Below are 27,295 nucleotides of genomic sequence, written 5' to 3'. Positions count from 1 at the left end.
AAATTGTGAGCGTAGGGCACCAGTTATGTTTTGTAATTCCGTAAGCATCTTAGTGTGGTGATTGCTCTTGAATGCACCCTGCTCCAGTTAGTGAATATTTAAATGAAAGCTTGCGATGGAAGACGTGACGCTGCAAGTGCTTCCATACCCATTACTGCAGTAAGACTTGCAATACCAGAATTTTAATAAATCTGAATTTATTAAATGTTGATGCTGCTGTATTTGCCCTTAAAATTCAATAATCACATGTAGTATGATATAATAATTCGACAGCAACCACGTAGTAATGCTACTACAGAAGTCTGCATTCACTCTTTCTTATATAGACTGAAAAGAGTCAAAACCACATTAAGCCCAGGTTGGGATCAGGGCTGTGTGTGATGTTTACTGACTTGCAGAGGTACAGAGGCCTGTGAGAGGGAGTGAGACTTTAACTACTGTGTTACTGACTATTGTTTGTCTTTGTGTGTTACAGAGCCCCCACCTTCTTATGAGGAAAGCTGCAGTAGCGCCAACTCCAGTTTCAACAGTAGACAGTAGAGAAGAATCAGGTGATGAAGCATTATGACCACGCCCACCCACACCTGTCTGCGCTCGCCTCTCTACAAATCGGGACAATCAGACACGCTGGGTGAAAGAGGATGGACAGTAACCCCCTACACCCCCACCCCACCCCCAAACACCCCAAAGATTTTTTTCTTTGTCCTCTAATAATTAAAAAAAAGGGATCATATCTTATATTGAATATAAGAGTTTTAATTTCACCTCATGTCCCAGCAGGTCGTGCCAGACAGAGCGGGTGAATATCACTGTGCCTAAAAGAAGTATTTTGGATTGTCACACAGCATTTAGAATAATCTGTGATTGGACTTGTTTCCTTCCTGAGGTGGGGGCAGGGTAAATTCTCTCTCTCTCTTTTTTTTTTTTTTTTAATGAATTGTTGCATCTGTGATGCCTTGAAAATGATTTTGGCCTGCTGAAGGCTCGAGTTTGACAAGACCAAACGTTGGCCTTTTTTGTGGTGTCGTTCCTGTTGTGCACTTGTTATTGTGGTTCACTTGTGTCTACAGTGCACTCAGGAAGTATTCAGACCCCTTCACACTTTTTTCCACAGTTGGTTATGTTGCAGCTTTATGCCAAATCTGTTTAAATTCGTTTTTTTCCCTCATCCATCTTAGTACTTAGTCGAAGCACCTTTGGCAGTGACTATAGCCTCGAGTCTTCTTCGGTATGTCACCACACGCTTTGCACACCTGGATTTGGGGATTTTCTTTTCATTCTTCTCTGCAGACCCTCTCAAGCTCTGTCAGGTTGGATGGGGACCATCAGTGTTCAGGTCTCTGCAGAGATGTTTGATTGGGTTCAAGTCAGGGCTCTGACTGGGTCCCTTAAGGACACTCACAGAGTTGTCCCTAAGCCATGTCTGCATTGTCTTGACTGTGTGCTTTGGGTCATTGTCCTGTTGGAAGATGAACCATTGGCCCAGTCTGAGGTCCTGAGCCCTCTGGACCAGGTTTTCATTGAGGATTTCCCCGTACTGTGCACTGTTCAGCTTTCCCTCCACACTGGTCAGTCTCCTTGTTGTTGCAACATAACAAAATGTGAAAAAAATGAAGGGAGTTGAAAACTTTGTGAGTGAACTGTGGGTGTGTCTCAAATGTCCTCATCATCAGCAGGGCAGAGCTGTCTTCATGCTGGATATCAAAAGGAGAGTTAACAGTCACAGTTCCTAGTCTGTCTGTAAAACTAATTAAAACCCCCGTGTGTAGGATCTTTTTTGTGATTATAGCATCTTCTAATAGCATGGTCAGGTTTTTTTTTTAATCCTGCACAGAGGGGCGTTAAAGGGAAATAATTAGAAAACTCCTCTTGAAAGTTACTTGAAACAGGTGGCAGTTAGAAAAAATACTCAAAATACTTATGCAACCAACCAACACATTTTTTAAAAACATTTTTATTTATTTAATTGTTTTAATGACATGAATTAACCAATTGGAATAATTACATATTTATGTTTAAAAAAAGATTTTCTCTGTAAGGGATCATCTATGATGAGAAAAAAGTGAAAATGTAAAATTCAACACACAGAAGAGCACATACACTGACATGCTCTGTGTTTGCAAGTAATAAATTATTTTAAAAATCCAGATATATTTCATCTCTGTGCTGCCACCTTGTGTTGACTCTTATAACTGAGAGGTTTTGCTTTGAGACCAGTTTTGTATTCAGGGGTTAGTTTATCTGCAGATGAGTCTCATTTTTCCTGCAGCTGGACACAGGACTGCAGCACTGATGCAGCCTTTCTCCGCCCTCTTGTGGTCATCGCTGGTACAGGCTTTATCTCTACTTGGTCTTGAAACTGGAGCTGAACATAATCAGCCATGCAAACTGAAACGCTTAACTGAGTCCCTGCTTCTACAATGCACCAACTGAGGTCTGCTGTAGTTTGTTATTTGCAACCATCTGTTGCAGTTGCAAGAAAAACAACTTAAGGTTTGAGATATATGTTGTTTGAGATGTGTTTTGCATCATCTTTTCAGTGTCAGTAGGGAAGAGATTGTGTTGTTTTTTCTCCTCTTTGTTGCCTTAACTTTCTTTTAGTGTTACTGACAAATTTCTGTCAGTGCAGATGATAAACAACATACATGTGCACAACACAGCACTTTTTAATGGTTTGAGTGCATGGTTTTCTTTGAGTGTGCACATCTACTGTACGTGTGTGTGTGTGTATGACAGTGTGTGTGTGTGTAAAATATATCTTATTTGGACGAGTTGCTAACCTCACCTGAGGTCTGTTTTCAAACTCAACTGTTTTCAAATAGTTTCCTGATTCAGTATCTGAGTTACATTGTTTGATGGAGACATTTTACTTTGCCTGTGTACAAGGGCTGGGTGATAATTTTCAGTTTTAATTTTCAGTGTAATTATATTGAGATATGACCTTATCATGTTATCACTCTACAAATGACTTTTGTCCAAACTAATTTATCAACAAATATAGTGAAGTTTTTGTTTTGCACTGAAACGTTTGCTCTCATTAAATGCATAACAGTTCTTTGCTTTGAACTTCACTTAGATTATTTTATGTGATTTTTCATATAGTACATTTGTCTTATCATGTCATGTATTGATGACAGAAAATATCCTTATTTTTATCATGTTGATTTTATCACCCAGACACAGCCCAACTATGTTGTAAAAGCATCTGCATATGTTCAGTGTCGCTTTCTGTGGGAAACTAATGCCACTGAAACTCTTAAGCACAACTGTTGTACTGAATGTTTGTGTGACTCTGTGTTTGTCTTATTTTATCACATTTAAGTACAATCTCAAGTCAAAGTCAAGTTTATATTCAAATCTGTGAATTTCATAAAAAAAAAAAATCACAGTTCTGGTGTTTTCTCTTGAGTGCAGATCATGTTGCCAAGTGTGTTTTCCAGAATCTGTATTTTTATTTTGTGAGACACATCTGAAACGACCAGAGACACAAACAGTCATCCAAACCGCTCCACATTATTCTGAACGCACGCCTTAAACAGTCTGGATTCCCACCACCCCTACCTGCCTCCTTACAGGAGCCTGTGATGGTCGCTCTTCTTTCTGTCAGGGAGGACATCAGGATGTGCTCCTGCAGCTCTTCCTCTCCTGCCTCCTGAGGACTGTGCTAAGTGCACTTGATGTATACAAATGTAGCTTTTTAAAAACAGTGAGGACACTGGACCTTGTTTTTTTTTTTATTCTTGTTTTAGAAAATATGTGCAATTCCTCTCATCTCCAAGAGCGCTGCAGCAGTAGCTTTGTTCCCTGAAGTAATTTCATGCTGCCTTTATCAACCCTGATTCTGTTGAATTCTTCTCCACCAAAAGGTACAATAGCTTTACAGTATGAAGCCCCACTTATTCTGTGTTTTTATTTTATTCTCTCCTCCTCACATATTGATGAGTGGTGTCTGGTTTTGTATTTTTCTACTTGTAAACCGTTTACAGGTGCAGTATGCAGATACTAATGGTAGCACCTCAATCAGTAAATGTACTATTTGAACTTACAGTGCAGAATCAAAGTTGTATTGTACAGTATAACAATAAAATTATATGACATGCGTTTTTGTTGTTTATATAATTCATGAAACATGAAAACTGTGTATAAACACAACTGATCCTGAGCTAGATCTAAGTGTAAAAGGTCAATGATTTATGGAAAATGTGTGTACAAGAACAGGCATGCTCAAAGACACTGGTGACAAGTTCACAGTTGTCCTAAAAGCTGCACATACAAAAATAAAATAAAATAAAATATGCAGCCAACTGAAGCTGTTCCAGTGGTGACTAAAAAGGAGGCCGGGATAAAGATGTTTGCTGAGGCTGAGATTACAGGCAGCTGCAGCAAAGCTTGCTTTGATCCATTTTGATAGAAACAGCAGAGAATAAACAGACCAGCTCCGAGAACATATCTAAAGATGCATGTTTGCAGTTTAAATCATGAGTGGGACATAAAAAATGGATTTTAATAACTTTGAAGCCCCAGAGAACATCCATTGGTTAAGAGCTCTCTGCTAAACATACAGTACACAGGAAAACAATACAAACAATATTGCATGTCGAAATCTCCGGAAAATATTAAAATATTGTACCTTGTAAATATTAAGATGTGCAATAGTAATTTCCGTCTTATCCGCGGATTAATCTTTTGGCCTTGGTTTTCACAGTACACCGAAAGTAGCCGGAAAGCTACGAATGACTTCGGCTATCTCCGTCTATCACATAACCCAACGGTTGCTTATCTGGTTTACGCATGCGTAGTATCTCCATGAAAAGTGCCTGACGGCTACGTTCCTCGCGTAACGTTAGATAAATATCGATTATAATGCAAATATGTGTCGGTTTTATTCAGCTGCCTCGATGTCGACGATAGCACTTGGATTTCCGGACAACTGGAGTGAGACTTGAACCACTACTTCGATTATTAACCGTACAGGAGTCTTAGTTTTTCGGTTGTTGGGAAAAAACTCCACTAACCATCAGCCCTCTGTTATTGTCTGAAGTCACGAGGTAGCTGAGCCTTAACCCGCTGCACTGACTGAGTTTCTTGGTCCCTGGCTCAGCTCTGCTCTTGTAGACACACCGGAGAGAGGACTAGTTCCTGACTGACCGAGCTCCAGCAGCAGCTCCAGCTCCGGGCCGTGAGCAGTCTGTGATGGGGAACTGGATTCAGTAACCGCTGCAACTGTGGTGTTAGCCTGCGCTCAGCAACTTCACCATGATGTCCGTAAGTTGTGTGTTTGTAGTTTTCCCACACTGTCAGGGACTTAGCCAATATGTGTTTATTCAGTGAATTATTTTTTGCATTTTAAATGTTTATTTGCGGGTCAAAGTGTGGCGTTGAGTCACTCGTGGACAACATGTGATATGGACAGTAGGGAGCTGACCATAATAAACCCAGAGGAACATCGTTCATACTCTTGTGACCCACATAGACAGTGCACCCAGTCCGGAGAGTGGGGGATATGTTAGCTATAACATTAGCCTTACCTGTCACAGCTTGAAAACACCTGTGAAACCTTTAGGCTGGTTTACCCCGCTTTATCATTCCACTGAAAGGCAATATACAGTAATGTTGAGCTAATGCTCAGCCCTGCATTTAACACTAAGATTGAATTTTCATGTGCTTCACATTATTGTTCCAAAGTGAACCACCGATTTTTAGGTTTTGAATGTCAATTTAAAATTTTAATAATTTTAGTGTAATATAATACAGACAGCAGACAGTCAGCAGACACTGCATTAGCACACAGACGCAACATTGCTTTGATTAAAAAAGAAAAAGAAAAAAGTTTTGCTGTAATGGCTTGCACACTCTGTATATCACATCATATCATTTACTTTGTGCCATTCATGTAATGCAAATGTTAAAGCCTGAGGCTAATTGGGGCTAATAGTGTATATGCAGTATATTAACTGTATATCTTTAATTTCTATCACTTTACTCATTTAGCTTTATTTGTATTCAAAGTTACACCTTTGATTACAGTCAGATTTTTCACTAATACACATTTGATGAATTTATTTTATTATCTTCATTTTTGAGGTTTTTTTTTTAACCTATTACCGCAGAAAAACAGTGTTTTATCTCAGTAATATTTTAATATTGGAAGAATAATTAAGCAAATTTCAAGACTCTGCAAAATCTGTCCAAGTTGGCTTGATAATGCTTCTGAGCTTCTGACAGGGATGGCAGCCAGCAGCTACCTGGCAGGTTGGAAAAACATCGAAAGAGTTATCATATGCTTGGGAAAGTTAACAGGAATGTAAAGTACATGTGGGCCAAAGAGTGTGAAAAACATAGACACAGCTTTTTGAAAATGTGTTTGTAGTATAAGCATGCGTCTCAGAGTTTGTGGTCTCAACAGTCACCTGGCAATCAAACACCTGAGTTTCTTACGTGGTTTTAAAGGTAAGCTCACAATGATCACCCTGCCGGGCCTCCAGTTGGATTGTTGACTCAGGTTGTCTATATTTGACTTTCTCTGTGATGTTTTCAAGCTGCCTCAAATACTTCTGCCCTCTATATCACTGTCACGTCACCCCTGCAAAGGGAAACTCAGTCAAAGCAGCAAGTGTGCTCTGACCTTGTATCATATTTAACGTTTGACATAAACAGAAGTAGATTTTAGTGGAACCGATACAGCTTAAAGTGACATGAAGTTAACTGTCATTATTCTGCAGAGCTTTCTCTTTCACACCTGTAATTTATTATTTTTTTGAAAGGTCAACTCAGTGTTTTACAAACAAGATCTTCTTCCTGTTGGTCTGATCATCATTTCCAATAATAACTCACCAAGTTAATAGCTAAGATTTGGGAATATGGTGACATCACGAAGAAGAAGCACAAGCAGTCAGACAAACAGTCAACAAGACATGTTTGTAGCTAAGGTGAAAGCTAAAATTATAATCCAGACTGATCATTTTAAACACCCGTCACCATTTCCTGTTCATATTTGACATAATGTACTTGCTGTAGTAAATTTGAGGTGTGCCTGCTTTTAGTTTGACCTCCAAATGAAGTGGTTTAGATCATCTGGATAAACTGTTAGCTTGTTTACAATCTGTCCGATCGTCTGATTGTTTTTTCTTTCCTTACTGGATGTCAGTGTCTCAGCATTCCTAGAATACCAATTAACATGGGGAGCACAATGTTATCAAAACTTATATCCTAAGCTTTAGAAAATAAAAGCCTGGTTGGAATTATCCGTTCATGATTTTGTCTTTAATTGTTGAAAGTGAGGTGGTACGTACGAAACAGTCTTGGCCACACTGAAACACACACTCTGCACCTGAAACCTTTAAACCAGGAGGGCGCCTCTCACACATTCTGTATGTTTCACATGGCTGAACTGGACAGCTTACACATTCATGTACAGTGGAATATCATGGGCTGTGAAGTGACAGCAGATAATTGACAGAAATGCTCCTCATATGTTCCCAGAAACATGTTCTGTCAGGACAACTACTATTAGATATTGTTGTTGATAAATACTCTGTCAATTCACTAGTAGATTCGTCAGCTGTGGCATTAACATGGACATCACGGACTCCATGTGGACCTTCTTCCATTGTGCAGCTCCAGTGAGAGACAGTCATGTATGCACAGGTGTCGACTTCTCGGGGGAGAGGTGTTGAGAGTGTGGCAGGGACTGGGGCAGCTGACCGAGTTGCTGACACACATACACACACAAAGAGTACATTCCTGTGTCAGTCGCACATCTACAGCAGCAGGGCAGAACAGAGGGTGCTTTTGTGGGACAATACGTCCTGTAATTGTGAGGCAAGATCAGCTGAATAGATGTTTGTTTGGAGCAGTGAAAATTACATTTTTTTTTTGTATTTCAGGAATTCAGAAATGTGTATGTGGAACAGAGGAGGTTTTGAGAGCAGCATAAAAGAATATAGAGATAATTCTGCATGTACATATTTCGAATTTTGTCCTAGACAAGTGCTGAAACAGACATCAAGCACTGTCCCAGTTTCTTCAGTAAAATCTTTTTTTTATTTGCCCGTATTTTCATCTGGAATATAAACCTTTGTGTTGAGGAGTACTTTTTATCATTGTAAGGGGCTGGGGCTTGTAAGGAAAAGTAAAAAAAGTAAAAAGGTTGGGGAGTAAAGGTTGCTCAGATCTGTGAAAATGGAGGAGGCGAGGTCTAATGACAGAGCAGAGCAGCTCTGTCATGGATAACTGATCATGGTGAGAAGGGAGGGAGGATTGATTTCAACATTGTTGTGACACCTGCTCCTGCATTAATTATGTTTTTTTTTTTTAGAAATAGAAATGTGCTTCATCATTTAACCAGTGAACCTCACTCCACTGTTTAGAGGTTTTAATCATTTTTCTCATTTTTCTTCAGATGACTTTTGGGGTGTCGAGCAGCGTGACTCTGCTGTTTGACTTCTGGAACGTGCAGGGGCCTGCAGGTAAGTGTCGAACAGCACAGCAGTTCACTTCAGCAGGATCTCTACCAGTAGCGGGGACTCCTCAGAACCAGTCCAGCGTGTTACAATGTTATGATACCACATCAAACCTGAACAAGTGTATTTGTGAACTTACAGTGTATTTAAGGCCTGTTTGCTTGAGAGGTGGTTCTGAAAGTTTTTCCTTTCTGGAGGACACCAGCTTAGACTCACAACAATTACATCAGATTAAAAATGGCGACAACTGTGTGCGTGGTGTGTTTGTGTCTCCAGGGATGGTGCTGTCAGTGTTCGTGGTCTTGCTGCTGACAGTTTTCTACGAGGTGCTTAAAGTGTGGAGGGTGTGGCTGGGAAACAGCTCTAAGCTGGCCCGGCCTCAGTCTCAGTATGCCCCCCCTCCGCCCTCCCGGAGCGACAGCTGCGCCGGACTGGAGAGCAGCCCCTCCGAATCCTCGCTGACCCCCATGGAGTCACATCCTCCGGTGCCAAACACCAGGAACAGGTCAGCAGATCACCTGCAGATCCTCATCAGATAATCCTCATCAGATCCTCATCAAATAATAATAGGTTCAGCCCAAAGGGTCAGAAAATCAACCTGAAATCCTAACGCTGTTATAACCTCTGTGCTCTCTTGACCCTGATTAACCAGTTTTGAATAAATAGAAGCAAACATAGAGTTCAGTGATTTCTCTGAGTGTTTCAGGTGTGCCATGTAAGCTGCTCCACTGCTTTCTGTTGTGGTTGTGTATGTTTGGTTAATGATGTTCATGCTGAGTGGTGTCAAGTCTCATTCCCTGGAGACTGAATGTTGACCTTTCTTTTCTGTCAAACGGTTCAAGTGTCACCTATTCTCTCATAATGATTAATAACCCACAACAATGTATAACCTGACTCTTTACTCAGAACCTTATTCAGACTGTATTTACAATATTTTACTGAATGAAGTATCTGAGTATCTCCCTGTCTCTCCTCCTCCTCAGCTGGTTGCTGCACGGTATCCAGACAGTCCTGCACATGCTGCAGGTGTCCCTCGGCTACATCCTGATGCTGTGCGTCATGTCCTACAACACCTGGATCTTCCTCGGGGTCATCGTGGGTTCTGTTCTCGGCTATTTCATCTCGTTCCCTCTGCTTGGTCAGATCTGATGGTACGGACAGTTCAGATAGTAAGGAGGTCTTTTTTTTTTCCTCCTTGAATTGAAAGGATCAGATGTTCTGGATATTAAAGGGGAAACCACTTGTTTGACTAGTTTCTGCATGTTGTTCTGTTGCTCTTTGCACAGTGTGAAACTGTAACACCTGGGAAGCATGAAAGGGGAGTTCTATGACTTTTATGCTTAGGACTGAGTTGTGTAACACTAAGTGTCACATAAAACTGATCTGGTTGTGGAAACTGAAATTCTCACTAACAAAATCTTTGCTGGTCACCAGTTTAAGTCCTGGGTCTCTCTCTTTGGATTCAGGCCTTGGGACTTGGGTGATAACTTTAAAACACTTCAACTGGACATGCAAATTGATAACATTTGTCATTTAGTGGTTTACCAGGTGGTTCTTCTGTGTTAAAAAGACATTTCTGATGTTTCTGAGGCGTTTTCTTGCTTCCCTTCTCAAACAGCAAACATCTACAGAAGTCTTTGCTAATGCATATGTGAAATGTTTTGAAGTCTCCAAGGAGGGAAGTGCTGCTTTCTTAAATTCATCTCCTTTTTTTTTTTTAATTTAACCTGAAATAGTAGGCAAAGATTGAAAGAGGAGAAATGCATTTGAATCGTTCACAGCCGAGGTACAGCCAAACGAAGTAATTTTATATGTTATGACACTACAGGTGATTCAGAGAGCTCTGTCATTTTTAACTGCTTGAAAATCAATGTGGGTGGAAACAACAACGTTTTTAAAGCATTAAACACTGAATTTCTATCTTTTTTAGCAGTATTTTGGAGTGAAACCTCAAAGAGGACTTGCACTTGGAACAGAGCTTTTAAGGTCATAAGACCACAGTCGGTCAGTTTGAGGAACTGAATCATGTGGTTTTTAGCTTGTAAGCCTCTCATGTGTCATCTTGGTTCATTTACAGATCAGAGTTGATCTCATATGTATATCAGGACACTGATAGTAGGTCATGTGCTCCTGTGGCAATAATTGACAGACCATGAACGTCAAAAAAAAAACAGAAGAGTGCCTTGCAACTGACAGTTTCAGATGTTTTGTATTGAAAAATGTCCCTGTTCTCTTTTGAGAGTATTTTCAGCAAGTTTTGTTACTGATCCTGACAATAGAGACATAAACACGACTGATCATTTGAGGTTGTTTACTGTTGAATATCTGTTTTCTTAGTGATGGTTTTCTGTCACTGAACGAAAATCTCAAAGGACTTGATTGACAAAAATAAAGAATAAAGTTGATGAAATAATTTTATTCATCCTTATTTTTTTTAAAAACATACTTAAGGAAGACAAAAGCAAGCACCTGCATGTTTACACACCACACAGATAGGTTTTATAATAAATAGGAAGACAGGAGAGGGTGACAGTCAATGGTTCACTGCTGGAATTAATGGGTCATAGGTAAGAATAGGCAGCTAACTCAAACTCAAGCAAACTTGGGTGATTTCACAACAGGATACTGACTCAAAACATTGAAAAGAGACCAGAGAGAGCTGCAACTCCCTTAAATTGCATCTTGGTCTGTGAACTACAGGTTGTCCATAAGTGAAACTAATCCACCCATTAGAAGGTGTGATGCCCAAAAAAATGTGGTAACACTTTATTCTATAGGTCCTTAGGTTTCCTATAATTTTCTAAAAGAAACTGATTTGTAAATACAAATTCATTGGAAGTTTCCTGGAAAGGACTATGTCACTTGGTACTAATTATGATAAAAATGAAAACATAAAACCATGTGTTTAAACTTTATTTACCTAAAATTCTATCATTCTGACTATAGCTTAATTCTGCTACTGGTACCTCTGTGTAACTCTGTATATACAGCATATTCAGCATAGCATAGAGTGATCCCATCTGTTGCTTTCAAAAGTTTATGTTTCAGTTGACATTTTTTTTTTTTTGGTGAATGTTTTTTTTCTTCCCATTTCATGAATTAGGGTTTTACAGACTGTAAACAGTGTGTAAAGTGTATAGTATAGTGTAACCTTAATTCTTTTACTTGTATGTCAGGTCAGCTGAGCATGATGTATTTGTCAACAGCTGAGTATACAATTCATCTTATATGTCTTAGAATCTGTATCAAATATTATTTAATATTAAATAGTTAATTCCAGGAAACATCCTAGTGAACTATGAGGAAAATACACACCTTTAAAATAAAGCATTAACAGTTAGTTACTGACTGGTTTATTTCAGGAATTAAAGCCTAGGATTTACAGTTTATCTGACCTCATGGTTTTATGGAACACTTGCCGGATCCGGTGGGTCGAGGCCGTCCCCCACCCTGAGGTGGCTTCTAACACCTGAGGGTGGGCAGGTTCCTACCTGTTAAAGGGGAGTTTTTCCTCACCACTGTCGCCCAGTGCTTGCTCATGAGGGATTGTTGGGTCTCTGTAAATAATGCTGTAAAGGGTTGAGACCTGCTCTATATGAAAAGTGCCCTGAGATAACATCTGTTATGATTTGGCATCATATAATTACTTCAGTTGACTGGTATCATCAGTGCCCCCTTTCATGATTTGCAGTGACGTAAGGTTGTTATACCTGGCATGAACAAATGTCTTCTACAAGGATAAATATCAGTAATACAGTCTATTCTTTTATATATTTTTTTACTCTAGTAAGGACATAAAACTTTTTTAAAAGTCAGTTTATCTCTGTCACATAAAGCCAAACTGTAAATCTGTACAGCTCAAAACCAATATAGCAGTGAATACTTACAATTCTGGGTGAACTCCCCCTTTGACCCAGACAAGTTGAATTAAATAAGAAAAAAAAATGGTTTTAAATAGAAAGGGAGTCACTGTCATGTGTGATTCAAAATATTTCAGTGATATAACATCATCAGAGGCCAATATTAAAAATCTCCCTCATAATCACTTCTTCAAACCCCCTAGTTAAAGAGCCATTACAGGCTGTATCATGCTCATCTACAGCCACAGGACATGTCACAAGAAGCAACGTGTTCTGGTTATTTTTCCCCACAGAAAAATACAAACAGCTTGCTTTTAAAATCACTGTGGAAGTAATGATAATTCCCTGACAGTTTGTAACGAAACCTGTTGAAACATAAAGGCCATTTGCAAATATGAGAAATGCTTGCAAAGTAAACAAATTACATATTTAAAAAAATTACATTTTACAAAAATAGATAGCAATATTTGGAGAAAAATGTAGTAGAAACATACAAATCCAGAAACATCAAGATTGACTATATATCGCCCCCTGCTGCCCAGGAAGAGGCTGTGATCATCAGAGAGGGATTCATTCATCTGCACTATAGTTAAAGGCACATTGTTACTTACTTGACCTTATAAATGTGAGACATGTTGAGAATAATAAAGGTCTGATTCCCTGCTTTGTTTACAGATATTACTGGAGTAAACAAACCCTTAGCATCATTTGGAAATATTCATAACTTAGATGTAGTTGTTGTTTAGTGTTTCTCCTTTATTTTTTAAGTTTATCACTTTAAATTATTATTGTGATGGAACCTCATCCTGTTGATATATACATCCAGGAGTCTGACTTCTATAAATCCATTCAGTGTCATGTACAGAGTATGATGAAAACTTGCATTGAGATTCACTAAGCTGCATAAAGATGAACCAATCACCAAAGACATGTCTCAAAAGAGTCTAGGGGAGGATGGGAGGGCTGGTTTTGGAGTGTGCAATATCAACAACAATAAAGACAACGCTTTGAATAAAACCTTTAAATACAGTCCCATTCATTACACCTCTCTGCTTTTACATGTAATGCACAGTCTGATGGTTCCTATGTGGTTTTCTCCAGGTTCATAGTTCTGTGCAGAACATTGTCTGTCTTCCTACGCTAAAATCACCTCCACTTCTACCGGGTCAACGATTTTGACCTCTCCATCCAGACTGTTTGTGATTGGCTGAGGAACGCCTTCATCCAGCTCCTCACTGGTTGGTGACTGGAAGCCGCTGTCATTACGCAAGCTGGAGTCTGTTGCCAGTGGTGGCGGCGGTTGTGATGACTCAGAATCTGATTCTGCTGCAGAGACCTCAGCAATCCGTCCAATGTCGTCTTCCTTTAGTACCTCTGTTTCCTCAGTGGCGTTCTTGATGGCTGCTTCCTCCTGATGCTCCTTATCAGCTTCCTGCTTCTTGCTTCCTACCAGCTGCTGGAGGATTGTCTGCGGGGACGTCTTGTCTCGTGGAGATTTCCTGGGGACGTCCTCCACCAAGGTGGTGACATGTGTCACCTCCTCTTGCACCCCATTGTCCATGGTGATGGTGCCAGTGATTGGCTCTGTCCCGTTGGTTATGTTGCTCTGCGTCGTCTCTGACACTGGCAGCACCACCTCCATCATTGGATTAATTAGGTCCCTGATTTCATCCACACTATCAGGAGACTTGGGACCCTCAGGAGGGTCCAGGTTCTCCTCATCTTCCCCTTGGTCATCCTTTCTTCCCTCAGACACCTCAGTGTCCTCCTCAGGAATAAGCTCCACCCCGGGAACTTCCAGACAGGACTCGTAGGGCAGAGGCACTCCGTCCAGCTGGATCATGGACACCACTTGCCTGCGTCTTTTCCCAGAACCTCTTTCTTCAGTGCCACTGCTGAAAGAGTCCTTTGGCTCATTGCCCCCAAACTTGGTGGCCCAGTCCACCGTGGGGTTTTCTCCGAGTAGGAGCAGGTTGGGGTCGCTGTTTGACAGAATGATGCTGTCCCTGTAGAGATTGTGTTTCCTCTGTACGGCTGCCTCCTTCACAGCTGGACACAGAATGAAACAACAGAATCAGTCACTGTATTGGCAAGGTTGGATAATGTACTTTAATTATATATCTACTGTTGCCATAGTAACAACAATTTCTAAATGTTATTTCTCTTTGCCCTCACCCATCATTATGTCCTTGGTGACAGACTGCAGCACCACCTCCTCGAACATATTTTCCACCAGCAGGAAACGGGAGAAGTCCTCAAAGATTAGCTCTTTGAAGCGAGGCAGCTCCTGGGGAAGGAAGGGGACAGTAATGAGCTTCAGGTAAAGTTACCTATTGCAACTTATTGCTTTTAACGTTTCTGATTCCTTCAGTAGGCATCCACACAAAAGTGTCGTCTTCAAATCACGTGTTCACGTTATTTGTTCTTTTTGTATTTTTCTTTTGCCTTTTCCAGCAAGCCAGTAACACCATTTATGATTTTCTTTCCATACTCATAGTTAGGAGAATTTTTACTGTAGGTTTTGGTTTCTGGACCTTAACAGGCATCACAGAGGTGGGCCTGAAATTCAGAGAACTGTCTCCTTTGTTAATAGTGGAAAAAGTCACAATACTGTAATAAAAGTTGGCAAGAAACATAATGTGATGCTGCGTTGGGTGCTACTCACAGGTGAGCAGGACGGCGAGAGCTGCTGGAGCATGTATGGGATGGTGATCTGCAGCAGAGCCTCTCTGAAGAACTTCTTGCGCACCGTGCTGCTGTCGTAATCATATTTCTGACAGGAAAAGGCCAGAAATGCATCTGGAGCTCAGTTCATGTTTATCTTTCAATTCACATCTTTCAACATTTTATTCACTGAACAGATCAAGCCCATCTACAGTATGTTTCTTCAGTTTTTGTTTTTTCTGTTTTACCTTCAGAACCCTGTCCTGGCATCGCTGGATGGTCTTGCACATGTCATCTTCTCCCTGGGCCTCTAAAGACTGGTGAAACAGCTGCTCAAATGTGTACACGGCATTGTCCATTTGCTGTCAAAATAATAATTAAAAAAAAGAAAACTTCAAGTTATACAGAAGCACTTTGACAGATCTTCAGCTTTCTTTACAAACTGTCATACTCTTTTTGTCCAGCAGGTGGGAGCAGAGACCTCACCACAGGCAGGACAGGTCGCTGGTGTGTGCTGTCTTTCTCAGGACAGGGAGTGTTTTCAAGCATTCTGACACGCTGATTCTCGGTACATACCGATTCTTTCTAGTAAGACAGAGAAAGGGGCTGTGACACCTCACCTCCCTCATGAGGATCTGAGCTCTGCTGACGAACACGGAGGGACTGGAGACGTCAAACCTCTGCTGCAGCCCCTCCAGACTGAGCTGCTCCATCTTCTCGTAGCAGCTCTGCATCTTCACGGGGTGGAAGGCGAGCATGGACAGTCTTTCCATGTGCTGAGGGGATGAAAGACAGAGGAGGGTAAGGGTGATCAAAGTGGTATGATCACCAGAGCATTGTTTTGATTTTAGGGCACATGCACTGTCTGGTTCGGTCTCATTGCTCTCATACACCTTGTTTCCATCAGCGGCAGGTAGCTGTTTTCAGCTTCAGCAGTTCAGCCATAACTTTATAAGGAGATAATATATCAGGGCTTTGCGTCTATCAGCTTGTTGTGAAGTTCTTATGCCACTTTGTGGCCAAAAACACATAAATTCAGCTTGGAGGTTCTCAGCAAAACTAAACAATAGACAGCGACAACACCCCCTCTACATTACCTTGGTTGTCAAACAGCTCCTGCTGAACTAAATAAGGTACACAAAAAAAGATTTGTGGCCAGCAAAGCATGACTCACGTCTCCTAGTTTTTCCTTGCCCCCTCCGTTGAGCGAGTTCTTGCTGATCTCCACCAGCTCTCTGAAGAAAACCTCCCTGACCTCAGAGAAGCCTCTGCTGGTGGGCTCCATCAGGGCCTCAAGGATGGAGCTGATATAGGGCTGGATGCTGGTCCGTAGAAGCTGTTCCGCCTTGGGCAACACCAGAGCTGCGCACCAGCAGCAATACATGGAAGACGGAAGAAAAACATGTTCATGGTTTGTTGCTGCTGCTTGTAAATAAATAACACATGAAGACTAAGTCAAACCATGAAGAAAAATAAAGACATGACTGTGACTACAAATGCGAACTGCCAAAAATGATCACAATGTGCAGCGTATTGTTTAATACCAGGCTGAAATGGATGGCATGTTTGCAGGGACATTTAAGTAAACAGAGTCATGCTGCTTCCATGGAAAGCCCTGCAGCTTTCGCTTTCGCCCAACTCTCAGATACACCCTACTGCTAGACATTTAACCTCTTTGCTAAAAGAAACAGAAAATAAAATTCACAGCTAAGGTTACATCTCTCAAGCTTCTGCATTACCCTCATGTAAAGTGAACCTGAATGGTTTTGTACAGGTGACTTTTAGTTTCGAGCCTTATCTATGGGATAAAGTCACAAAAGGCCCACACGGCACAGGTGATGGAATGCAGTTCTGCCGCTTTAGCTCAATGGGAAACTGTACACATGAAAAAAAAAAAAAAAAAGGAGCAGCCTGTGCCAAGATGACTTTTGAATAGAAAGCTGACAGGCTCGCCACTCAAAGGGTGGATGCTCTGGTTCTGTAGAAGCCAGTTAATCAAACAGAATGAGAGAAAGAGGAATGAAAGGAAGGAAACAGCTGAGTTAATTACAAAGCAAAAGTGCTGTGAAAGTGCACAGATTTAGTCTGTGCACTTTCAAGAGGTGGAAAATGTCAGATATGGAGGAGGAGGCCCTGTTAGTGCCAAATGTCCAGACAAAGTCATCAGAAACTTGAGCACTGTGGCGTTATTCAGTGACCAGACTGATCGCTTTGCTGTGCCAATTATCCCTGAGCCAGAGAAACCACAGCTACGTCTCACTGAGGCAAACAGTAGGCGAACAATGAAGCGTGTACTTGAGGTCCCGAAGATCATGTTACACGGTACAGCAAGCAACAAGTGAACCAAGTCATTTTGAACAGCATGTTGAACACGTGTGAAGAGGTAAACTGAGGTGGTCTTCAGTTAAGAGTAGATTAAAATATGCTATAAAAAAAATTAAAGATAAAATATTTATTTCTGTCTCTGTGCTTCTTTCCATCTTTCTTTATTCCTTCCTTCTTTCTATCTGTTGCACTGAATTCACCACTTGGATCTTATTTTGTTTAATAAGACGAAATGGAGTCAGTGCACTTTGCTTACTTACTATTGGTATCTACATCTGTGATTAGTTATTACCTCCTCAGATGGCTGAAATAATGATTACATGTAAAAATGAAAATAATAATGACTTGAAAATTGAATTTAGTGAAGTCGTAACCCATAGGCCTCAATGTCTCTAACAAAATGCAGCTTCCTTGGCTAGAAATATGACAAAAACAAGAGTGGGAATTTAAAGCAAACATACAGTAGTTGCACATCTATAATAATATATCACCCATTTCCACCTGGTGATCGGAACAATTTTTTTAACCACCAGGTGCTGGACAAAGCAAAAGGCAGACTTTATACACTCAAAAAATATCAGCAATATTGTCACCTTCTTAAAATAATGGCCTAAGTTACATGTTAACAAATATGACTTAGGCCATTATTCTAAGAGGGTGACGATATGGAGCAGTGATAGTTCAGGCTGACCACTAAAGTAAAGATTAGGTGATTAGCATCAGCGGCTTCATTCATGCTTCACTATCAGTGGCTCACTCTTTAGTCACTTTGCTTACAGATGGCACTATAACATCCAGTCAAATTCATACAGGTATAAGGCATGGACAATCCTTAACACCTGCACAACTCTACAACACCGTGCTCCAGTTTCTGACAGGACTATTGTTCTACCAGGTGTAACCTGTTAGGTATTTAAGTGATTATGACAATGTCCTTGGAATGGGAAAGATAAGAAAACACATTTTCCACAACTCATTAAGAAAAAACTTTTACATGTAAATCTCTGGTTACCTCGTATCTTGCTGCTGACGTGTTCTTTAGACGTGATGATCTGGTCCATGTCAGTTCGCAGTCTGGCGTCCAGCGGAAGCCTCTGGGCCTCGCAGGCTTCCACCAGTGCTTCGTAGTGAGCGGTGGTCTGAGACAACACCTGCTTGTACACAGCATCAGAGATCTGGAGGAGAGAGTCGTTCAAGAACATCACTGATTTGGACTCGGTTGCTTCTCTCCTGTGTTCATCCAGCGGTGGAACTCACCAACATCCAGTTCCTCTGCCTCTGCTGCATTTTCCCCTTCAGACGAGGACCGATCCCATTTCTTAGCTCAGGATGAAGCGTCTCCATCACCAGGTTAGCAAGAATCTGTACACACACAACATTGTTAATGCATACATTATTAATTTATTTGCACACTTTTAACATGTATATACTTAGTGTATTTTTATGTGTAGGTAAATAAAATATAAAAGATCCTGCCTGGTTTTCATTGCATTACAGATTTATACATCTTGCTGAATTGTATAGAGTTGCCTTCTACCTAATGGTTTTTGTAGTTCATACTGTGAAGTCAGTCCCCATCTTTTAAAGCTAAAGCTACAGGAAGTTATAGTTACCATGGCACCGTGCCAACATGGGATTTTTACACAAGGGATGTAGTCAAAAAAATAAATAATATCCTCCACCCAAAGAAAAACAAAAATAGGCCTTAAAAAAGTACAGCCTCTCCTGTGTGGTTCCATGGATACAGTGGGGTGATTGAGATGATACAGAGCTGGATGAGGAGAGACAGGAAGGCTGGTCTTAGTGGCACTGCCCTCACAACTCACACACACACACACACACACACACACACACACACACTCGGAGCTCAGCACCTTCGTGAGGTTTTTAACTAAGCTAAATATTTGGTGAAACATGTTGCTGGGTAATGAATGGCTGTGACAAAAGCAGAGTATGTTTTCCACACAGGAACAGAAAGGCCTGACAAACAAAATGGACACTGTAGCTTGTTTGACTAAAAGCTTGTTTGTCTGGAAGTTCAGAATGAAATGATGTTTTCTCTGTACTACTTTTGCATGGTGGCAGTGGCTGGCGTTACCTTGGTCTGATATCTCACACATCAGTTTTATTTTGTATCTGGAAAGACTTGGTCAGTGGCTTCAGAACTTCTTCAGAACTCTTGAGACTGGGGTGACGGTTCACCTTTCAGCACGACAAAGACCTAAAGCATACAATCAAGACAAAGCTGGACTGGCTTTGGGACAAGTCTCTGACTGTCCTTGAGTGGCCCAGCCAAAGCAAAGACTTAAACCCCAAAGAATCATGAGGAGAGACCCCCCCATCCATCCATACTAATGAGCTTGTTTGTGGAGATTTTACCCAAGAAGACCTGAAGCTCTAAATCTGCCCAAGGAACTTCTACAAAGAATGAAGGGACTGAATACTTATACTTAATAGTGAATGACAGATTACTTTTTTGTTTTTAATAAACTGGCAAAAACTTATTATTATGGCCACTGAACATCGATTTTGTACATATCTAGCTATCTATCTATAATAGATAGATACAAAAATCTATAGATACACATATTTATGCATCTATGTGTGTGTTAGTACAAAAAATATTTTACCTTTATTTACACCCTTAAATGTTAGGATAGCTTATTCTGTCACACTGTATATTTTCTTTTCTAAGTGAAGTTGTGTTTATAAATAAATAAATAAATAAATAAATAAATAACATGGCGCTTTAACGCTGATAACTACACGTATGTTTCTGAAATGATGCTAAACCTGGCAGCTGCCTGGTCCAGACCACAGACAACAGCCGTCATCTCTGGTTAAGTTACCATGCGCTGACTTCCATTCACACGCGCGTTTCTCGTACCGTTAATTTAACGCACCTTTATTTAAAAAGGTGGTCTATTTAAACCGTCGAAGCCCCGCCCCCTCTGTTTGTCTGCTCACTGAAAAACGCGGCTTTAAACAGTTTGTGATACCTGTACTGCTGCTAAAGTGACTGTTTATCAGCTGTTGGTTTATATCACCTGTTGACCTGAAACTTTAAGCTAACTATAGTAGCTGCAGTTTTCCGTCTGTTTCATCCAGTGAGGACTGTCCGTGCTTCATTTCACTCAGGTGAGTTAGGTAACCACACCGACAGCCCGCTGTTGGCTCGGTTAAACCGGTGTTTGTGTGTTTTATTGTGTCGGTAAACGGTAAGGCTAAGAGGCCTTTTCCTCTGTGGACATTGTAACTCGCAATATTTGGAGAAGCACCGACGTTAATATCAACATTAACGATGTGTTTGTCAACAACCACGCGAGGGGTCACTGGGGTAGAAAACAGGTTCCGACAATGTCAAAACAGCTAATATACGGACATTAGCACTATAGAAATAAAGGCACTTGCAGTAAAACCAGTGATATTACTGTTTGGAGGTGAATTTCTCTGCAACACATCCGTAGCATCGCATACCTTTGTTTTAACCACACGCCACCTGTGATACCGGTAAACATATGTACCAGACAGTATTACAGCTGACTACAGTGTAAACAGGCAGAGCTTCTCTGCTGACAAACTGTGTCAATACAGGATTCAATCAGTGTTATTGATCAGCCACACAGAGTCATGAAAAGAGACTGTGATACATTTTTCCATCTAAAGCCCTCCGCCTGCTCCTCTATCAGCTGTCACTGATTTCCAAATTTAAAGTCTAAACTCATGTCAAACACAGAGCCTCAGCAGTATTCATTAAACAGCCTTAAACACACAGCAACAGAGTGAGCTGTCTGGTCTTAAAGCTGCTGTTTGTTCCTGCAGTTTCTGTGTAAAACCATCCACAGTCCACAGTGAGCTCACGGGCAGATTTATTTCTTGGGATAATAAACATTTTCCTCTCATTACCTTTGCTATTTGTGCAGTTTGAGGCACAATAAGACACATTTCATGTTGATCTCCTCATGAGCAAACAGTCACTGTGGTGATGACGTCCCTGTAGGCCATGACAGTGTGACAGTTGGCATGAACAGTAGCAGGGGGACCCTGAAACTGAAGCAACTAGCTGGAATTCAGCCATTGTTTATTTTAGTATGTACACCTGTGCTTTTCCTACCATAACATGTGAACATGTGCTCTGTGGAATACGGTGTATTTGCTTGTGTCATGTTTTGTTGTAAATTGACTGTTAATATCTGTTGTAATGCAACTATCCATGTTCAGTATGTGCTGTATTTCCATCAGCATGGATTGTGGATTACTACTTATGGTAACAGCTTTTTTTTCTTTTGGCTGTTACGTGGCAGGTGCATTATGATGCTTCCATGAACAGCGTTGACACATCTATAATAATCAAGTGTGAGTATTATGAACGTTGTGATCTTGCTGGTTTTTGTTTTGTGTTGTTGCCTTTTGACTCAGTGTAAACTCACATATTAAATAGAGGGCAATATTGTGAACTGGCTTTGGAGATGTAACGTGACTGTTCTCACAGCTCGTTCACATGTTTGTTTCACTGTAATTTGGTGTTATGGCACACTCAACATGGCTTTTGTCACATATAGGATAAGTAGTTAGATTTATATTTTCACCATTACAACATAAGAAAGCCTTCAAAAGACATGTCTTTGATTTAATTTCAGCTTTTGCCTGAAGAACTTAACAAGCTGAAGACCATGTACTGTACCTACATCTGTATTATCACATCTTAATTTGAACCACTGTTAATCTAAAAATACTGATCATTGTAACTTTAACATGTCCATGTAGCTGAGTAAATACTGTAATGTTCAAGGACGTAGAAAGAAACTGGGGTAGAGACAGGAAACAGATTTAATGAAGAAAAGGCGACTGGCACAAACACACAGAGCGACTATGAAGCTCTAGCAGGAAACTGAAAGGGACTCATTCAGAAGGGAGACCCCAGTCAACAGTGTGTGAGTATATAGGTGCATGTAAGGGGTGGGGTCTTTTTAGCTGCTGTTTCTTTGAAGGTCTTGTGTAAGTGCGCTCTTGTTCTGAAGTGTGAGGAGAGGGTGTGTGTTCATGATGTAGATGGAGTGTTTTCTTGAGGTGCATTTATTGCCCTGCCTCTGAAAAATCTTTTTCACTCACCATCATCCATCATAGTGGCACCTGAAGAGGTAGAGAACTATGGCCCTGACCTGAACTTTGGACACACAATCACAGTGACTGAAATTTGTTCCCGAAAATTTCTTCTTACTGTCACCGGGGGCAAACACGCTATTTGAGTCACAATATCCTCAGTGTCAATCTACCTCCCAAGAGGGAAACATAAGCTCTATCAAGCTGTTGGTTCCTCTGAATGCTCTAGACCTCAAAGGTGGTTCCTGCGCAGAAGTGTAGTCTTAAATTACTGGTGTATTTGGGTGCTGCTCGTAATGTCAAACATTTTCAAGTCCGTCACCTGGTGGATGGCATTTAACAGCCAGTAATGTGTAGAAACCGTGCCAGTGGGACACAGTTCATAGTACGACTCACTTTAATAAAATGGAACAAGCCCCATTGGCCCCTTTCTTGGTCGATAATTGCAAACTGTAGAGGATCCAGCCTCTGAACTTGGACACTGCCGTACTGTGATTAATCTGAGATCCTGACCTGTGGGGGGGTCCCGCACATCATGTCCCAGGTCCCGTAGTGTCCCTTGGCTTGTCTGTGATGTCTCACAGAGTCAGTGAAGGCTGGCGTCTGAACGGTGCAGTCCTCTGACAGACCTGTTGGGGGCAGGACAGAGCAGAGCAGATGCTTGGTGATATTATCAAAACAAGACCCCCGTTTCGCCTCTTTCAAAAGATAATGCTTTTTTTCTTTGATTTCAACTCTCAGAACGCTTTGCAACAACTAAATGGATGTTTGGGTATTTGGACGTTTCACTGGCTTTTGAAGAATCCCACACTAACAACAGTTTCCATAACATCTGAGTCACCTCTGTGGGACGGTCTGGGAGTATAATTTTGGCCAGCGGTCTATTCAGTCACAGTTGCTGGAGTCTAGGACAGCACATGCACGCTCGGGCCCCGATCACACACAGCTGTGTCATCCCTCAAAACAGGAAGATGTTGCCTTGTTGGAGGACAGATTTCATGTGGTTGCTATGGTTACCGCCCCACCCAGCAGACAGGACAATAGAAGCGGCTCACGAAGCACCCGTGTTTTTTAGGAAGTTGGTTCTTAGCATTTGGTTGCGTTTGAGTGATGAAAATACAACAGGCAGCTGAAGAGCTGCCTCTCTCAAGGCCACAGCACTGAGGGACACCGAGTGCTGAAAGTCATACGTCCCTCACAATAGAGTATAAACAGGTGTATGGAATAAAACATCCCTATAATTAGAAGTATGTCCTTCAGAGCAGTTCTTCCTTGAAATTAAAGTGAGTCATGTTTCAGTTGTGTTTTCTCCTGTGGCAACAAGAAAGAATCCTTCAGATCTACAGTTTTGTAATTAAAGGATAGTTTTTTTCTGTTTTTAACCCAGCCCTTATTCAAATGTTGTTTATCATTATTTATTATGGGAAACAATATATCACGAGTTCAACTATAGCAGCCATTTTTTTTTATTTTTTTTTAAAAAGCTTAGTCCTCAGGCTAATGTTTATGATGAAAGCTGTCACTCACTACTGCCATTACAACCTGACTGTTATGCTGAAAGGCAGCTGAAATGGGCCCAAACAATAAACAGAACCTGCATTCCTGCACTTATTGCACAACAGTAACTGAAATCATTTTTGATATTGTTAAGACATGCCTCTGTGGGCCTAGTGCCCCCTCACACATGCATAGAAATCTTTGAGATTTTGCTCCATGTTGATGTGATTATGTCTACATTCAAGCTGCCAATGTCCTGCTCTACCAGATCCCAAAGGTGTTCTACTGGGGCGGGGAGGCCATTCAGATATACTGAACTCACTGTTAGGTTCAGTTTGAGATGACTTTCACTTTGTGACATGGAGCATTATCATGCTGTATTTAGCCATGGGTAGATGGTAAACTGTAATTAGATGGTAACTGTATAATTGAAACTTGACATGGTCTCTGCTGTTGTAGTCCATCCACCACAAGGTTGGACGTGTTGTTCATTCTGAGAAGCTTTTTTGCTCATCACAGCTGTAAAGAGGTTATCTGAGTTACAGTAGCCTTTCTGTCAGTCTGACCTCTTTCATGCACACGGCATTTCTGTTCGCTGGACTGCCGCTCCCTGGATGTTGCTTCATTAAGAATTAAACTCTAGAGACTGTAGTGTGTAAAAATCCCAGTCATCCAAACAGTGTTGGGGTCTGTCACAGTCAAAGTCACTGAGATCACAAATAAGTAGGTGTAGAGGTGTTCCTTATAAAGTGCTTGGTGACTCTATATGTTTGGTGATGCTGTTCTTGACTTTGAGGTCTCCTCTTGCTGTATTCTTTTAGGCTCATTGTTCTTGAGGTCCCAACAAATCAGATAACACCTGTCCTGCACTGCATGATGCATGAATGGATGGTTTACCCCCAGCATGTCTGGGTGATAATCTGTTTGATGTATGTGAAGTCTGTCATGCACAAAGCACCAATGTGCATGTGTCTGTCTGCACTGACTGAGTGTCCATCAAGTTGTTTTGTCTGAGACTATAAGTCTGTGACTAAGAGGAGGCTGACAAAGACAGGAAGTGGCCAAGGAGTGAGGGGAGGGGGGGAGGGGGGGGGCAGATCCAGAGCCAGACAGGAAGCCGTCTCTGCTCCCAGCTCAGGCTGAGGATTGTGAGTGTGTTTGCTTGTTTTGGCATTTTGGTTGGTTTACATCTGAATTCACTGGAAACTGAAGTTTTCCAGTGGAAATGACCGCCACGCTGGTAGGTGACCAGCTATGATTTGGAGGTCAGAAGCAGTGAGAAGTGTCTGAGGGATGCAGCAGTAGGCTGACTGAACATCTGCTGCTCTTATACCAGACAGTACAAGACCCACAACAACACAACTTTCCCATGAATATAACTGATTTGGATGGTTTCACGTCTGAGCCCTAATGAAAAATGTAACTGGCATGTTGTCAAAGATTAAACGAAATTTTAGCATGGATGATAGCTGCAGAATTTTCATTAGTTGCATGAAGATGCACAGATGTTTATTATGTTGAGGTACCTGATATTTACCTGCTCCTAATTTAGCTAATATCAATCTGTCCTGCAGAAGAAACTTCTGACCCCACAACCTGCTACTGTTTGATCAAGCATCAACCAACACAGCGTAGTCTGTGTGTGAGAGCCTAAATATTTTCTAATGGAACTGTAACTTTCAAAATCAACAGCAAAAAGCACAATAGAGGAAGTGAAACTAAATACTGAAAGCCAAAACTGTCAATCTTATCCTAATCCCACAGAGTTTGGAGGTCTTCCCTTCAATTAAATTCTCCTTTTATCGCAGCCAGCATCGAGTTACCATGAGAGGAACTGCATCTTCAGGCACTTTTCACAGTTGCCAACCTTTATTTTGCTCTGCAGACAGCTGGACAGTATAATAACATGTTTATTTATCTCCCCGAAATCTTAAAGCTCTTGCAAACTTGATGTTTTCGTATTTTTCTCTTGTTAGCTAGCTACAACAACAATAATATGAGAACAGTACAAACAGATCAAGAATTTAAGTGGGTAATGACGGACTGTTGACCTGCTGTAGTTCACAACCTCCTGTTGTGGGCATGACAGGAAGTTATGAGGAAAGGCTGAGAACCACCAGGCTTCAACAGTCAGCCTTTGTGGTTTCTGTTTGGTTTTCACTCTCCATAATCCAAATCTCTGTCTTATTTATTGGATGTTGTAAATTAAAGTTCTACAGTGAACCAATTTCACTCTTTCTAAAAGTTAAACAGAACTTCATTCCAGTGTTTCTAAGAATGAGGCAGTGATTTGAAATCTTTTAAGGCACACACCTGGGGCGAGACCATCAGTGTGAAATGCCAGAAAGTAAATTCTTCTGTATTTCCAGCTTGTTGGTCACTTGAAGAGAAATTTCTCTGATCTGCCCGGCCCATGAACCGCTACATATTCTCCATGTGTCTGAACCAGGCTAGATCAAGGAGCAGATTACAGTTTCTTTGCACTTTGTGTGTGTGTGTGTGTGTGTGTGTGTGTGTGTGTGTGTACACTCTGTATAAATAGCACATGTGGCAGCATTTACCACGGTCTTTTTATTTGAGGCATTTCCCTCCCAGCCTTGCTCACCACTCTCTGGTTGATGGGATTTCAGCAGCGAGTTCCCAGGCCTTCACATTCACAAATGTGTGTGCGCAGTATGTTTCTCTGTTTTTATATATTTGACATTTTAAATCCAATTAAGCATTTGGATGTCAAATATAGTCTGATGAGACTTCAGCTTCAAGCCACCTCCCGTCATGTGGAAGCAGGTTTTAAATGCTTCTTTCAAACACTCACGCTGCTGCTGCTGCGCCCACTGACATGCATGAGTAGGATTTCCCCATATGGTGCAGCCCTATGGAACCAGCATAACCCACAGTACAATAAACACTCACTGAAACGTACCATCAACCGCAGACATCACAAACACTCAATTTTAGCAGATCACTGCTTCCAATAGAAGCAAAAGAGCCAGTGCTAGAGGCCCTGTACTGGTTTATTGTGCATATTAATATACGCCGTTTTGCGTGGTAAAGATGCCAGAAATGTCAAAATTTTGAATCGCACAGCAAGCTGAGAAACACCGTGCCCTACTACTGACAAGCCATTAACCTGCACTGAAATGTTCTTTCCTCATCCTTTGAATGTGCTCATCACAGGCTCTTTTTGCTGACTGGAATTAGTCTGAGGTCTGTGGATCAGAGCGCAGGGTTGGTGACTGGTTTTAAAGGCGGTGGGGGTGGATTTTCGCCTGTGATTGATGGTTCTCCGGTGGCCCCAGCGGCAGCCTTTGACTACTAATGTGATGCCCTGCAGACTGCATCAGACTGGCTGCTGAACTGCTGCCTGCTGGTCACACAGCAAAA

The 27,295-nt window shown here is 41.2% G+C and overlaps 3 protein-coding genes across 3 annotated transcripts in view; 2 read left to right on the top strand and 1 right to left on the bottom strand.

Moving 5' to 3' along the window:
• The window catches only part of arrdc1b (arrestin domain containing 1b), a 31,764-nt gene extending 27,664 nt beyond the window's left edge, over positions 1 to 4,100 (top strand). The window contains exon 8 of the mRNA XM_041059788.1: positions 476 to 4,100. Within this exon, the coding sequence (XP_040915722.1) occupies positions 476 to 540 (65 nt within the window). The 3' untranslated portion in view covers positions 541 to 4,100. The remainder of the gene's footprint in view (positions 1 to 475) is intronic.
• Positions 4,101 to 4,807: 707 nt separating this feature from the next.
• On the top strand, positions 4,808 to 10,652 carry slc31a2 (solute carrier family 31 member 2). The gene is made up of 4 exons (XM_041059789.1): positions 4,808 to 5,265; positions 8,402 to 8,468; positions 8,739 to 8,967; positions 9,446 to 10,652. Exons 1-4 carry the CDS (start codon positions 5,257 to 5,259, stop codon positions 9,609 to 9,611), a joined length of 471 nt encoding a protein of 156 aa, XP_040915723.1. The 5' UTR covers positions 4,808 to 5,256; the 3' UTR covers positions 9,612 to 10,652.
• Positions 10,653 to 10,858: 206 nt separating this feature from the next.
• Positions 10,859 to 27,295, bottom strand: part of niban2a (niban apoptosis regulator 2a) — a 28,152-nt gene continuing 11,715 nt past the window's right edge. The window contains exons 6-14 of the mRNA XM_041059787.1: positions 22,928 to 23,043; positions 18,569 to 18,673; positions 18,324 to 18,486; positions 16,161 to 16,348; positions 15,607 to 15,762; positions 15,235 to 15,348; positions 14,988 to 15,095; positions 14,498 to 14,609; positions 10,859 to 14,371 (exon numbers count right to left, since the gene is read on the bottom strand). Coding sequence (XP_040915721.1) covers positions 13,458 to 14,371; positions 14,498 to 14,609; positions 14,988 to 15,095; positions 15,235 to 15,348; positions 15,607 to 15,762; positions 16,161 to 16,348; positions 18,324 to 18,486; positions 18,569 to 18,673; positions 22,928 to 23,043 — 1,976 coding nt within the window. The 3' untranslated portion in view covers positions 10,859 to 13,457. The remainder of the gene's footprint in view (positions 14,372 to 14,497; positions 14,610 to 14,987; positions 15,096 to 15,234; positions 15,349 to 15,606; positions 15,763 to 16,160; positions 16,349 to 18,323; positions 18,487 to 18,568; positions 18,674 to 22,927; positions 23,044 to 27,295) is intronic.

This window comes from Toxotes jaculatrix, chromosome 16, assembly GCF_017976425.1.
Source record: "Toxotes jaculatrix isolate fToxJac2 chromosome 16, fToxJac2.pri, whole genome shotgun sequence".
Classification (NCBI taxonomy): Eukaryota; Metazoa; Chordata; class Actinopteri; family Toxotidae; genus Toxotes; species Toxotes jaculatrix.
Note: the sequence above shows the minus strand (reverse complement) of the source record. Positions and strands in the feature narration are given on the sequence as shown.